A 16,063-nucleotide genomic window follows, 5' to 3' on the forward strand; every position below is an offset into this window, starting at 1 on the left:
CTGTAGGCGACTCTACGTGGGAATCGTGCGATCCATGGCCATGTATGGCGCCCCTATATGGGCGGCAGACCTGACGGCCGGCAGTATCGCAGTATTGCGAAAACCGCAAAGGGCGATGGCCGTCAGAGTTATCAGGGGTTTTCGTACGATATCTTATGAGGCGGCTTGTGTGCTGGCCGGATCCCCGCCCTGGGACCTTGAGGCGAAAGTACTCGCGTCACTGTACCGGTGGCGAGTGGAACAACGAGAACAGGGTGTCCAACTGATGCAACGGCAGATAGTTTTGCATCGGTTGGAGCTTCGTCAGGTTTTAGTGGCGGAATGGCGGGAAAGGCTTCAACGCCCTACCGCTGGCTTCAACATCATCGAAGCAATCCGGCCAGTACTCGTTGATTGGCTCGGGAGAAGACATGGTTCCCTGTCATTTCATGTGACACAAGTACTTTCGGGCCATGGATGTTTTGGGAAGTTTTTGTGTCGTATAGGCAGGGAGCCAGACGCTCGGTGCCATCACTGCGTCCATTGTGAGGAGGATTCAGCGCAGCACACACTCGTGGAGTGTGTGGCTTGGGACGAACAGCGTCGTGCCCTCAAATCCGAGATCGGTGACGATCTGTCACTGCCGATTGTTGTCCAGAAAATGGTCAGCAGTGCAGAGTCGTGGGATGCAGTGGTGTCCTTCTGCGAAGATGTCATGTCGCGGAAGGAGGCTGCGGAGAGGGATAGGGAAATAACAACTTTTGTACCTTCCCGCAGCAGGCGCACCGGGCGTCGAAGGAGAGCAGAAATTGCTCTCTTTCGACCCCCCTAAATGGGTCCGGGGACGGTGGACTTGGGGAAGTCCCCGTCACCCCGTTATAAAGGACCCGAGGTGGTGGCGCGTGTTGTGTCCGCGCGCGCCTCCGAGACGTTGCACGGAGGAGATTAACACCTCACTTCTCTGTGCATATATTGAGGTGGGGCCTGGCAAGGCAGGCCGCCACGAGTTCGGGGGCTGCGGAAGAATTTCGTTTCTCGCTCCCTCGTACCCACGTGTGAGACGGGACACCGGGGTGGGTTTTAGTCAGTAGGAGTCTGACAGTCCCTTTCGTCCTCCCCAGACGACGGGGCTCCATGAGGATTTCCCACCTTGGGGTCAAAAAAAAAAAAAAAAAAAAAAAAAAAAAAAATGTCAATCGGTTCATAAATAAAAAAGTTATGTCAAATTAAAGAATCACGTCGAACATTCTATGCTTATACCATTAATCTCCGCAACTATTTGACGGATTTGGTTGAAATTTGGTACAGATATAGTTTAGAACCTTAGAAAGGACATAGATATATTTTTATTTCAAAAATCAAAAAATAAAAATAAGAAATAAATTATTTATAAATAATTCTATGTCGATCGTTACACGACTTCGGTTCATGTTATTGTTTTAATTTATCGAAAAAAAGTAAATAAATAGTAAAAAGGTATGAAAAAAATAATATCAATATAATAAAACATTTAGTACAAAGAAAATGCTCTAACGGAGTATAGATAATTCTATGTCGATCGTTACACGACTTCGGTTCATGTTATTGTTTTAATTCATCGAAAAAAAGTAAATAAATAGTAAAAAGGTATGAAAAAAATAATATCAATATAATTAAACTTTTAGTACAAAGAAAATGCCCGAACGGAGTATAAATAAATAATCCAAGTTGTCTTTATCCTCGATAGATGGCGTTGGGATCGAAATAGATCGCGCTATGGTTTCGTTACATTCATTTGGTTGGGTATCGGCCGAGCGCTTCGGTACTATCGTAGAAAAAGTGTATTATCAGTCGTATGATTATTTGTCTGTAGTGGTCCTGCTGTTTCGTATATTCTAAATTGGTTTCGTTGTATTTGTCAATTAATAAGTTTATTTGTTGGGTTTTCCTGGTTTTTTGGTTAAACTATTTAACGTAGGTTTAGTTTGATATCGATTATTAGTAGTTACTGTAGTTAGTTTTTTTAATAAAATTGTAAGTCTAATTTTTTTTTTAATTAGATTAGATTTAAGTCGTTTCTTTTAAATTATTTAGTTTAAGCTTGGTTATTATAGCATAGAGGATAGGTTGTAATATAGTTTCTTTTTTAATTGTTATAAATTCGTAATTCGTAGCTTTCTTTAGTTTTAAGTTAGTTTAAGTCCGTTTTTAAACTATTTTTTCAATGCCCTAAGTGAGTATACATCTATTAAATTCAAACGCAGAGCTCATTATGTTGATTTTTGAAGAGTTCCCTGGAATATCTTCCACATCTCATTTTTGAAGAGATCCCGCGAGATCGGGAACTATGTGGTTAAAACCAAAAATTTGCCGGAAGTCACTATTCCACGCGAACGAAGTCGCGGGCAAAAGCTAGTAGAGAATATGTCTACTAGTTTCGAGTCACAGAGGGTCTCTTCATCGTGAGCAGCAAACCGTGATTTTTAGTTAATATAGCTTTCATTTTTACGAGTTTGGAAGAAATTGTGCCTATTGTTTTTAATTGTAAAATAATAAAAGTACGAACTAAGGAATTGTAAATACACAAAACAAGTCAATAAAACAATCAGACAAATAAAGATATCAATGAAATATCTAAAACGAATACAATTTTTACTAAAGACATTAATCACAGTTTTTTATAGTTGTGGCTGTAATAAAACACAAAGCAAAATGGCTTTTTTATTCATACAATCTGTGTTTTAGTGTTATAAATGGCAGGGAAAAGTGATATTATGACAATATCTGTGGAGTTTTGATAGTGGCACTATCATGTAGTGTACCTACTAGTACATAATAATGTACCTGCATAGCCTGTCTCCCATGGGAGTAGGCAGAGACAATGGAACGCCAATTGCTGCGAATCTTACATACCTCTTCATCGGCAGTCATCTTACCTACTAGTAATAATTTGATAAGAAGCTGTTTGGTAGAATTACAGGTTGAATAATAAAACAAAGGATTTTGGCAAGGACTACGATTTCGATATTGTATAGTTTTTTATGGGATAGCAGGTAAACGAGCAATCGGATCGGATCACCTGATGGTAAGCAATGAGCGCCGGCCATGGACATTCACAACACCAGAGAAGGCACAGGTGTATTACCGGCTTTTTAAAAAAGGAATACGCTCTTAATACTCTAAATATATGTGTAACAAAATATACGGACAGACGAGAAACTACCGACCGAAACTATAAACACAATTCGAGACCAACTTGACTCTTCTAACCGACTAACGAAACTTTTGGACATTTTGACTTCCATTCCCAAATAAACGAAACGATTCACATTCCGTACCATTCACACAGAAGATATAAACATCGTCCCTAAACCTAAATAAGTACATACAAGCTACACAAAACCAGTATAAACCGACCTTTGAATATGCGGAAAGACGATACAAACCGGGACCAAGATAAACTGGTTAACGTAGCTTGATGTGTAACCGCGTACAAAGTGTGAAAATATAGAAAAAACGTGAACAATTGCTTCTGTCTCAAATTCCCAACTGAATATTGTTCTTTGTTTGATATCTACATGATCGGAATATGTAAATAGATACATACTTGTAATATTTTCTCGTCTTAGTAACTATTTCGTGAATGTTCAATGATTATTTTGATTACAGTACCTTCTAGAAAGTTCAGAAGCTATTATTGAGATATGCTTTTGAAGCGACTGAGTGACTCGATTTTTTTACAGTAATGCCGCATTTTAATTTTGAGGGCTTAATACAAGTTTCTTTTACGTTGAACGAGATCGAAACGAGACCGCGTTCGGCGTCGTGATTGGCCGACTGCAATGAACCAACCAATCAGAGTGCTCTCATTTCGACTTTGCTAAACGTAAAGGCACATGAAAAAAAAAATACAGAATACACATTCGACACTCCCTAAAATGGAGTACGTCCTTATTTAGCTTGTACCTAAAATGTAACGATCGTGATTGAAAATTTCAAAAACCTCCATTATCTTTGCCTATCTATTACTACACGAACTTAAAACAAATCCCTCAAATGACGTACGTCTTTCAAAACATACAATTATAAGCTCCTAAAATATTCAAGGTAGCATATACCTCTATACATAGTCTACACATACATAGGTAGCGAAGCTGGGTAAAGACCTATGTAAACAGTGTAGCGAGAGAGCTTTGCCGTGTGGTTGAGATGGACCAAATGTTTGTTATACCTACAAACGGTGTTTGTTTCTTGTCCCGTATATATTTATGCTACGTTCAAATGGCTCTCAAATATACTGGTAGGTATAAGAGTAACGGAGTAGAGAATAAATATATGTAGTTGAGCAATATTTTGTGTTTAAAATTCACAGTAAGCATTCTTTTCTTTAATATCTAAGAATAACATTGATGTTTTAGAAAAAAAAATTCTAATAAGTCTAATAAAACTTTGACATAATCTCCACACTTGGCAAGCTCGTTGGAGACCACAGTTTAAAAGAATTAGATTAACGAAAAATGCTGCTGCCCTGTCTCTATAAATTATATTGTAATCCCACAGTCGATTCCTATGATACCTACTATCAATAGTCAATATTGCGATCACTCAAAACAAAACAGTCTCCAAAACAAGCCTTTGCATAAAAGTATTCTAAATGTCCTTACCTTGGTGAAGCTATGGCATGGTACGGTACATCTCTGCCTCTCCCGATGAGTTCGTTGGCTCCCTCCACGATGCCCCAGGGTGCGATACCGATGCTGACCACTCTACCAGCTCGCTGCGACCGCTCCAGCTGCAGCGCGTCTCCGACTTGTCTGGTCACACCTGTGGGAAAAATAGAATAAATCAAAAATCGAAAATAAATCAATAAAATTGAGTAAATAAAGTCAAACGCGTCAGACAAAAGGATTAAATCCCATTAATCCTTCGGCCTGAGGCTTTTTACTAGATAGGTGTCGATGCAAGATAAAAGCGTTTATATTATTTTAACCTAAACACACTTTTATGCCTGGAAGTTAGCTCCAGGTATAGCTAGTTTCTGATATGTTACCTATTTATCGAAAGAATCTTGGTCTAAAGCGAGAATCAGTACTAATCATATTAATGTGGGTACGAACCTAGACCCCTATTTCGAATTATTACTTTTACTTTGAAGCTAGGTGTTCGTTCCAAAGTGTAGCTTCGAAGGACGAAGAACGAGCAAGATACTCTTTTCAATTTTACAATCTCTCTGAAACATTATCCATCACCAAACTTAATTTACTCATACAATTTATGTTTACCTACCTACCGTCAATGTTTCTGCATCGGCACAAGCTACGAAGTTTGTTAGGGATAGTTGCATACAAAGTGACCCTCTTTTTTTTTTTTTTTTTTTTTTTTTCAGGGGGGAAAATCATCCAATGACTTCTCCCACCTTGGGCGAGGCGAGAGGGAGTGTCAGACTCTTACTGACTAAAAACCACCCCGTTCCTTCTCCTGCTTTTCGAGCCGGAGCCCCGGTAAACCCGCTAGGTAGTCCGCAGCTCCGGATCAGGCATCAGCCCTACTGGGCCCCATCTGTGGTGGTCTGATGGCTCTTTGAGGCGCGCGCGGAACGTACACGCACGGGTCTGGTTCTGTTCGGGCATTGAGCTACCCTTGCTCGCCGTCCGCAGGCCCGCACTTACGGTGGCCGGAGATCGTCCCGCGATCCCCGACGGGATAGTTGCATACAAAGTGACCCTCTAGCATCCTTAAAACCACCGAATATTACTAACAATACTGTATATTATGCTATGCGCAGCTACAACTCCGCAGGGAAAGTTCTAGAGTATTATAAACTAGTCCCAACTGTTCGCGCCCAGCAAAGCGAATAAAATGCTTACTGCTACTGAAATTTCATTTAGTCGAGGGGACTTACCGCTGCGATGACAGCAAGTGGATTTTAGAATAAATCTGTATTTTGTGGCTATAAGTTGTTTGGGACAGTGAATTCTATCTTCTTCCTACTTTAATCCAAAGCCTATTAATTATTAGAGTTAGCACTATCAATCTTTCTTTTCCATTCTCCCCTAATAGACCTATAATAGAGGATAATTATAACCTATCAGAGAGGTTTGTGTTGCTACTCGTACGAAGTTAATTGTGGGAGAACCATGCTTTAGCAATATTGGGCCTACTCGACATGGTAAGGGACCTCACCACGGGGACTGCAGTGTCCAGGGGTAAGGTCGTAGTGGCGGTGTCTCTGGACATCGCCAACGCCTTCAACTCCCTACCCTGGAGCTGCATACTGGAGGCACTCCGGTATCACCGGGTGCCTACCTACCTCCGTCGTATAATCGAGGCTTACCTGACAGACAGATATGTTATATACCCCGGTCACCAGGGCGAATGGAAACGGCGAGAGATGTCGCGCGGTGTTCCACAGGGTTCGGTTTTGGGACCGCTCCTGTGGAATATCGGTTACGACTGGGTGCTGCGCACCGACCTCCCGAACGGCGTCGACGTAATTTGCTACGCCGACGATACGCTAGTGCTAGCGCACGGGAGGTCGCACCAGGCGGCGGCCAACTTAATGGCGAGAGCGGTTGCGACAGTAGTTGAAAGGATCCGGCAATTGGGACTCGAGGTGGCGCTCCACAAGTCCGAGGCCATGTGCTTTCATGGCCGCGGGAACGCGCCACCTCCGGGTGGGTCCCAAATAACGGCGGGAGGAGTTTCCATCGGCGTCGAGACGACGATGAAGGTGACCCTCTAGCATCCTTAAAACCACCGAATATTACTAACAATACTGTATATTATGCTATGCGCAGCTACAACTCCGCAGGGAAAGTTCTAGAGTATTATAAACTAGTCTCAACTGTTCGCGCCCAGCAAAGCGAATAAAATGCTTACTGCTACTGAAATTTCATTTAGTCGAGCTGTTATACCAAGTGGATTTTAGAATAAATCTGTATTTTGTGGCTATAAGTTGTTTGGGACAGTGAATTCCTTGTTAAGTACCTATCCTATACTTTTTCTACCTTAAGCCCATCAATTAGTAGAGTTAGCACTATAAGTTTTCCTTTTCCATTATCCCCTAACAGACCTATAATAGAAGATAATAATTGTAACTTGTCACAGGAATTTGTGTTGCTACGCATTTAAGTGTGAGAGAGCCATGCTTAACCACGAATGGGTCAGCTCGCCCGGAGTGATACCATGGCCTTAAAGAAAACCGACGTGAAACAACACTTGCGTGTCCATGGGTGGCACCGACAAAAAAAAACTATTTTTTTTTTTTGGTAAATAAAAACGTTGTCCCACACTAAGATTTTTTCTTGTGTTGGTGCCTTTACAAAATATACAATTTCACATCCATATGACACCTAGACCGGAACAAACAACAATTTGTGGATTCCACAAATCGGGACTCGAATTCGTGACTCGTTGCATGGCAGCCAGTTGCCTAGCCATCGTGTCATTTCTCCTCACTCCCTCATTTCTCTATCTAAATAAATATCCTTCTTCAACCGCTAGTACCTACACTATAATTAAATTCTTGAGTAGTTTGCTACAAAAACTATTAAATAATGAGGCTTTGTACATGAAAAGCCTGTAAGTGTCTACAACATTGAAAAGGTACCAACGGTCTTAAAATGTCAAAAATCAACGCTAGAGTTTAATTAAAAAGATTCACTCAAAAGGCCGCCACTTAAAAGGTTACCTAGTATTAATAAAGGATATTAAGTTTACTTTAAAGCTATCAACAGCCATGTTTTCAAAGTTATTACTTCACGATATTATGTATTTATTTGTACTAATCTGCCTCGGTTTGTTTTAAATAAATATTTCCCCACACTAGGATTTTCTCCAGCGAAAGAGAAAGAGAAAAGAGAGAAAGAGAAAGAGAAAGAGAAAGAGAAAGAGAAAGAGAAAGAGAAAGAGAAAGAGAAAGAGAAAGAGAAAGAGAAAGAGAAAGAGAAACATAAAGATAAAGAGAAAGAGAAAGAGAAAGAGAAAGAGAAAGAGCAAGATAAAGATAAAGAGAAAGAGAAAGAGAAAGAGAAAGAGAAATAATAACTAATGCATTAAAGTAATGAAATGAAATATGAAATATCAATTTCGATTTAGTATCGTAGAAAACATTACAATAAAAAGTTTATTGTCCAAATAAATCCTTTTCTTAATTTCCGTATACATACTTAATCTTCAGACATTTTAAGAAGTTCTGGAAAATTTTAATCCGTTGCTCAAAGTATTTTAGCCCAAAATCACATTTTAATTTAAAAGGAAGGAGGTGAGCTTAGCTAGTCTTCTGCGTGTGACAGATTAATTTAGATCACGAAGGAAGAAAATCTACATACAGCTACTTAGGTAGTGACGTCACGACAGAAGCTATTTATAAAATGGCTCTCTAGTGTACTGGCACTTGGATACCATGTTTTTTTTTTATTTGGCTAAAGATAAATACACCCTAGATTGAGTTTGGCTACTATGGAATTTAATTTTAAATTCTGAGAAAATAGCAGGGCGCTTATAAGTATGCCAGTGGAATCAGTAGATCATTTTACATGGGCTTCTAAAATAAGTTGTATAATGTAAAGGGAGACTTCAATGAAATCACTCATATGACTTCAAGGAAATTACAAGTAGTACTCGTCCACTGAAGATAAATAACAAAATATTTCAACGAAAACGGAAGATTAAAAAGTTGAAAGTAAACAAAATAATAAATCTAGTATTAAATCACACAGAAGTGTGAACTATGTTGTCAGCCAAGTTATAAATATATGGATTAAATTAGGGTCAAATGGGTTTTCTTCATACGGTATGTCAGGCTCACTTCTGTTTCACAAAGGCGTATAGTCAAATTATGCTGTGCATAGAACTAACATACCATCTGACTTTATGTTTCCCGACGGTGTAAACGAAATGTATCCTACAATAAAAGCATAGATATATGACTATTTACCTGTGTTAGTGCCTCCAGTAAATATCCAGGCGCCAGTGGTCTTCGCAGCCTTCAGCAGTCCTTTTCTTAGCACTTTCTTCAGTTTTGGTTGAAGATCGAAGTTTGCCTTGCCACCCTGGATGGTGATGAGCAGTTTCGGTCGGTCGAGGGCCCATTCTCTTGTTAGCAGTTGCACTATTAACTCCGGTCTTGTGTCGTGGGAGAGTCGAACATACTGTAGAACAAATATCAGTTTTAGATACTGCACAATTTCTCCATTTATGTTTTAGTCTAGATTAGTTTGAAAAGTTTAAATTGGACTTTGTTTTTAATTGACAGCAAAAGTATCTTCAAGTTCGACTGAAATATGACTCTAGGATTTAGTATAAATGTGTCTTCATCAAGCACTGTGGAGATTTTTAATTGTTTGACAAGAATAATGGTCAAAATTAGAAATCTGTAGTATCTGTAGATTTTATTAAGCGTGGATGAAATTAGTGGTTCGTGAAACGACACTAAGTTCCATACACATGAATAGATTAGTTGCACAAAAAATAATTTATTTTGCTATTAAAGATTCTATTTCACCTGTGCTTTGGTTGGATGTGGTCCTCCCTGGAACTCAACTGTTCCATAGGCATCAGTTGGAGCCGACTGCGTATGTCGAGCTGGTACCCATGCCTCCCCGGGGTTGGCGGTCTGAGTGTTCGAACCGTGCGCTGTCTTGCTAAGCCCGCACCAACACCTGTGAACAAAAAAATAATTTTAATATAAGCTACTAAGCAAAGTTTTAAATAAAATGTCTTATGTCTATCACTTTAGAATTCACATTACATTGTGCTATCAACATAAAACTAAAACCTCTTCCTATAACCGTGCAACATGCCAACCGAACTCATTTCTATCATAAAAAGAACATTCGTTCTGGCACGTTTCAAAAAGAACAAATTCAAAACAAGTGAGAATATAGCTGTGACTTTTTGACAGGTGAACATTTTCAACATTTTCTATGTGAGATTTTTATTGTATAAAGTACAAAATTATCAGTTATCTTTGGAAGAAATTGGCAATGGAAGATGAAAATACGAAGGAGGAGAACCAACCGTCCACAAGTAAGAAAGAGGCTCGGACGAATTCCGCTAATGACTTGTACAATGAAGATAGACCGCAGGACGAGCGTGCTTCCAATAGTGAATCGTCCGTGTCTGCAACTTATTCGGCCCGGAGTCGAATAGAGATGGCGGACACCCGCCCTGAACCACCGAAGCCTATCATTAAAAGAGAACCGAAGGTACCTGAGAGGAAAAAGAGGGCGAGAAGACAGGGAAGAGTTGAAAAGAGACGACGTTCCTACACACGACGTCAAGTTCGGAGGACTACGATCCGTAGGAGGCCGCGAATGCCGATCGAGAAGAAAATGCGGGACCTGTCCGTCTCCACGATATTCACCAGACTGTCCTCCCGCAGCGGGTCCAGAACTCCAGGCTGCATACATTGTGGACACCGCTGCTGCCGTCGAAGGTAGACAACTTTGTGTTTTGACATGTAAAATGAATTTTTGATTTTATTTGTAATAAACCAGTTTTTGTTTGTTTTTCTTTATTGTTTGATTTAATCCTCGAGTTAGAACTGGCGGTTTGTCATCAGATATTTAAAGAAAAGAGCGATCCGTAAGAAATGTGAAAGAGTAGCCAAAAAGTTTGGTAAAAAGAAGGTTGTAAATGCAAAAAGGAAGGTTGTGAATGCAAGAAGGAAGGTTGAAAAGCCAAAGACGTCGCGGAAGAAGCCGAAGCTAAAGATATTCGCTCGGCAGATGAAATGCGAGGGTGAACAGTTCTTTAAGCTTTATAAGTTTTAATCTTCAATTACATTGCTGATGATCGCTATAACGTCATCACCAGGTGGTAAGCAATCAGCACCGTCCGTAGACACTTGTAACACCAATGGAGCTCCAAGTGCGTTGCTGGCCTTTTAAGTATTTGAGATTTGGGGAATGAGGATCGGGGTAGGGGAAGGGATTGAACTGTGTAGCGGTTGTGGCTGGACACCGATGACAAGAAGATGATCCTCAACCACTTCCGTCTTCCACAAGAACTATCCGCCGAAGAAGGGATATGTGGGGTTAATATATCTTTTCCTCTACAAAGGATAGAACTACGGAAAAAAGTGAGCAAGATTAGATCCTTTTCTTCGCAACTAATGCTCTCGTAATCAACAATCTAGAACAATCTCGACAGTCACATTAGTGAATACTCAACCAGCTAGGCTAGATTTAATTGTGTTATGAGAAACCAACAGTCGTTTGCGATTCCTATTTCCCAACAACGCCTCTACCCGCCAGGTGTCTTCCACCGCCTGTCAAAACATTGCATCGGATCTTATTTGTACTTCTGAGTGAGTGGCGATTTATGTCACTGTTAAAGGTCCTTTGTTCCCAGTGTTTAGACTCTGGTGCCAATAGGTAATGGGTAGTTGTATGTGAAGGCTTTCAAATCTACTCTTTATTTTGGTGTTGGGTTGAGAAAATCCATTGTTTTTTTGGAATAAGTCGGCGCATGAGCAGATGGCAAGCAATTGTTATTGTTGTTGTGACTTATCCTTATGTGCTTATCAAAATATATATTATATCAATATATGTATATTACCAATAAAGTGTTAGCTTGTTTGGATAGTCGTGAGACAAGAAACACAAGAGACGTCTTTTTATCCTCGAAGGAATAGGCACAAACGCAGAGGTACAGATACCGGGTAAAACTCCATACTATTACAAAGAACGAAGGAAAAACCACGTGACACGTAAATAAAATAAAATCACAGACAGAATGCGATTACTCTCAGTGACGTAGCCATTTTGTTTGATTCTACAGCGAGTGTGTCAAAACATTCAAAGGAAGCTCAGTACGGGTCCCGCACTAAAATGCTGTCTCCTCTCTTCATCAAGACCAACTCTGTTTTAGCCGACTCCAACAGTCCACCGCTGCCGGTGCACTGTGAGGTAAGCTGACTTGTAAGTTACTTAAATCTTAGTTGGTCATAATTAATGTTTCTAAAAAAGTGTAAAAAATTCAACGATAATAATCTTGCTTGTCCGATACTGCCACCTCGTGTTCGACGGTAGTAACCAATTTAAATGGCTCAATATGAGTTTGTTTCACGTTTATCGAGATCGATACGAGACAACGTTCGGCGTTCTGATTGGCCGGTTCAATGAAGTCAATGAAGCAACCAACCGCAGTGGACGAATTCTGGCTGATGATGTTCATTCACCAAAGTGAAGTCTACTTCATTTTATGATCATTATACATATTTATATTTTTGTTATTCAAGTTTTCTGCTTCCAGGTCACACCTGAGATGATTGTGGAAGGTCTGAGGGCTCTCGTGTCGTGGAAGCAAAATGTTCAAGAGACTACGCTCATGAACTTTATCAAGGTACTTTCTGTTATAAATATAACTTTGGTGTAATTGTATTGGTTCACTTAACTTGTTGATTGACTAGTCTCAACTTAGTTTAATAGTTCAGATTAAGTAGTTATAGTTTGAAACTTTCGGTAGTTGTGGAGCTCCAGTATTAGAACTACGATTGTGATTAAAATTTCAAAAGTTAAAGGTTTTTAAGTCGGCTAATATCTGTAGCTAAAGCTTTCTCCTAAGTTTGAAAAATACTATGCTGAAAACTGCTTCAAAATCGGTTAAGCCAAACGCAAAACAGCCACAAACATACGTACATACGGGTGAAATTCACAACCTCCTTATTTTAAGTCGTTTAAAAAAACTGTCCTTTAAATCCTAAGTTTTATAACCTTCTGTCCTTCTTCAGAAATAAAACAATCGTGTTATTTTGAGAAATTCCCTCGAGAACGATCAAATAAAGTGTTGTCCATCAACATTAAGAGTAAACTCCCTTATAGCTGCACTCCTACGCTAATTGCCAAAGAACTTAAGAGCCAGCAAATGAAATGGAACACTAGATACGAGAAACAACACAAAGCAAAGAGCACTTTGTGAAACAGAGGTAAAGGTTGAAATTCCTTTGGTGACGTTTGGAGTATCAATTAGGCTAAAGAGTGTTCGTGCTGGATGTCTGTGTGATAGACATTTGAGCTTGTGGTGGCTTTGATCGGGTGCGATCAGGCGATCACGTTCAAGAGGACGTTTTTTACTTTTAAACCTACGCCTATACAATGTGATAGGGGCGAGACTTCTAACCCGTTAAGGCTGAGTTCTACACCTAATTTTATCGACAAAAGTCGGGGGTCGAAGTGGTCGAATCCCCACCCCTAAAAGTTATGGCTATTTTAATATTTTTTTTACTTTTTTTGATATCAAAGGTTGTATGCGTCGTAGAAACAAAAAAAAACGACAAACGGTAGCTAATAACCTTGGCTAACTAATTCATTACTTTTTTCATATGTTTGATAATGTTTTGGTGAGAAAAAAAATCATTTGTGAATTATTTTTACCGAAAAAATCACTATTTTTCAATATTTTCAATTAGGGGTTCAAACCCCTTATTATTATTTTTAGTCGATAAAATTAGATGTAGTACTCAGCCTTAACGGGTTAGAAGTCCCACCCCTATCACATTGTATATAGTTTTAGGAAACAATAAAGATTTCAAATTCTTTATAGATGGTTTAATTAGGTATACATAACGAATAACGAATTAAATACTTAGGAGATTTGTATACTTACTGAACTGAGAGCTTAGTATGAGTTTGTTTTACGTTCAATGAGATCGAATCTAGACCGCGTGTTAGCGCTCTTATTGGCCGGCTCCAATGAACCAACCAATCAGAGAGCTGAACACGGTATCGTTTTAATTTCGTTAAACGTATATCAAACTCGAATAAGTTAAGCCATCGGTCCTCTCAGCACATATGTATGATATATTCGAATCAAAAAATTACAGTGCGGCTTGACTGTAAACTATTAATGTGCATTGCTCTAGTATCAAAGTCAAAGTAGAAGTCAAAGTGTTTATTTCAACTAAATGTACAGATGATGATCACATAGTTATCATAACTATGTAATGTTATTTTGCTACCACGAGATCCGCATTCCACTTACTTCGCTCGCGTCTTTAAAATTAATATTTTCTTGGTGCAAGTTTGAAATGGGATAGGTAAGTACTTCCAAACACTCTTATATCCAAACTTACGAATATTATAGAAAAGAGTAGTTGTTATGTCGACATAGAAAATACTCAAATCACATCTGAAGTTCAGTTCTTCAAGACTAAGCATTCTAAAAGTTCTTCACAAAAATATCCTCAGCGGATCAAGGAACCTCATTACTGTCAAACTTCTTCAGTCGACTTTCACCTTTACACTTCCGTGATAGAGTCGGAAATGGGTTACAGACTTTAGTGTAGGTTGATATGCTGCTGTCTGCATTAAGAGACCTCAGTTTGGGAGTAAACAGAGTCGTAAAAGCAAAAATATGTGTTAGAACTTGAGATGTACTAGACCTAAATGTTTTTCCTTAGGTAATATTCTACCTACATGTTTATTACTCCGAGATATTTATTGTTTTGTTGTTGATGTTCGAAATTGTATTGTTTTGGCTAAAAAATAAGGCTCAATCTCCTTTAATGTTGCGTCTAGGGTAAATTAGAATTTACCTAGATCAAGACAATGTATTGTTATTTGTTTGGAAAAGTTATTCCAATGTATTCTGTGTATATTAGTTTGTTTGGTTGGATGCCTGACTGATGACATAAGGGATCTACTTCTTATCGGAGAAATGAAACGAAAATTGCAACGTTACAACGGTTTATTTTCAGACAAATGTTCAGTTTGACGGTCAAAATACGAATACCATACATTACACTTCACCATATACAGTTAACGAAAGAATCAGTTTTGCCATAGTAATAATTTAATATTATATTATGGAGTCAGAGTCGCGGAGAGCCAGTGGATGCGGGTGGAGGCTTGTCGTTCCATGTGGAAGACTAAGGGGGAAGCCTTTGTTCAGCAGTGGACGTCTCTCGGCTGATGATGATGATGATAATTTAATATTACACTTGAATTATACCTAATAATTACAATGTAATATCGTTAGTTACATAAGGTAAGGTCACCAAATAAGGCCTACCTTATTTTTATTGCCACTTAGCTCGTTGGTTTAAAATGAAAATGCGCTGATAATTTTAAAATCCTATATTTATTTATTAAACTTTGTAATAATGGAAACAATAATGGCTTTAGAAACAAAAATTACACTTTTGTAAACAAAAATAAGTAAAGTATCACTTTGGCCTTATTGGGAACCCTGTCTTAATAAAGCCTCAATAAAAACAAGTAAGTATTCAAAAAAAAAAACAAAACTTTGTCAATGCTTATAATAAATGTAATGTGATCTTATTAATTAATTTTGGTCATTATACATCAGGCTAAACGAGTTTCTCATCATGTAATACCCAAGTAACATCTTTGAAGTTATCGGTACCCCAGCATCAGTCAAACGAATGAGAATAACTTCTTGTTCTGTAGCCAATTTAGCGACCGACCTAGCTTTCGTGTAGTGGAAACCACTCTTTAGATGATGCGTACTTCTTTGGAAGTTATATCTGACTGCAGCAGCCTACCGGGTAAAACAGGGTGCATAAAATTCGAAGGGTGAATAGATACTATGAAGAATTTCCCGATATCCATTCACCCCTTTTCTGTATCTATTCACCCCGTTTACCCCTTTCTACCATTTTAACAGCGTTTTCCATCTTTTGCAAAATCCATTGGCTTTCTTTTTGACAGAAGCTGGTGATCCGTTTTCTATGAAATTACTGAAAAACAACTATGCCGTAATAAGGCCTACACGTTTTTTTTGTAGGCTTTATTAGGACATGGCACATAGGTAAACAAAACAACGATTATATGAAATACACCGATATTATAGCTATTTCACTAATGTGAGGAGATGGCTAAATGTATAATTGTCATACAGACAAAACACGGCACGTCGTATACTGATAAATATAAAAATACTAACAGTTTACGCTATTTGAATTTTATAAAAACTAAAGTGCGCTCCACGTCGTGATTGTTTTCGTCTGTAGGTTCCAAAATAATCGCGGCACGGGTTGCTTGCTGTGCTCAAATTAGTTAAGTAATGTGCATGCACACTTCTACAAACTTTGGCGACCATTTGACATCGGGAAGAGGGAAATTTTCAAAATAGGCTTTAT

The 16,063-nt window shown here is 38.8% G+C and overlaps 1 protein-coding gene across 26 annotated transcripts in view; it reads right to left on the reverse strand.

Moving 5' to 3' along the window:
• The window catches only part of LOC118265767 (transient receptor potential cation channel trpm), a 241,420-nt gene that overhangs the window by 76,013 nt on the left and 149,344 nt on the right, over positions 1–16,063 (reverse strand). For all 26 annotated transcript variants that reach the window (XM_050695165.1, XM_050695156.1, XM_050695151.1 and 23 more), the window contains 3 exons: positions 9,464–9,620; positions 8,897–9,110; positions 4,623–4,782 (listed from right to left, as the gene is read on the reverse strand). In XM_050695165.1, the coding sequence (XP_050551122.1) occupies positions 4,623–4,782; positions 8,897–9,110; positions 9,464–9,620 (531 nt within the window). The remainder of the gene's footprint in view (positions 1–4,622; positions 4,783–8,896; positions 9,111–9,463; positions 9,621–16,063) is intronic.

This window comes from Spodoptera frugiperda, chromosome 7 (genome assembly GCF_023101765.2).
Source record: "Spodoptera frugiperda isolate SF20-4 chromosome 7, AGI-APGP_CSIRO_Sfru_2.0, whole genome shotgun sequence".
NCBI classification, from domain to species: Eukaryota; Metazoa; Arthropoda; class Insecta; order Lepidoptera; family Noctuidae; genus Spodoptera; species Spodoptera frugiperda.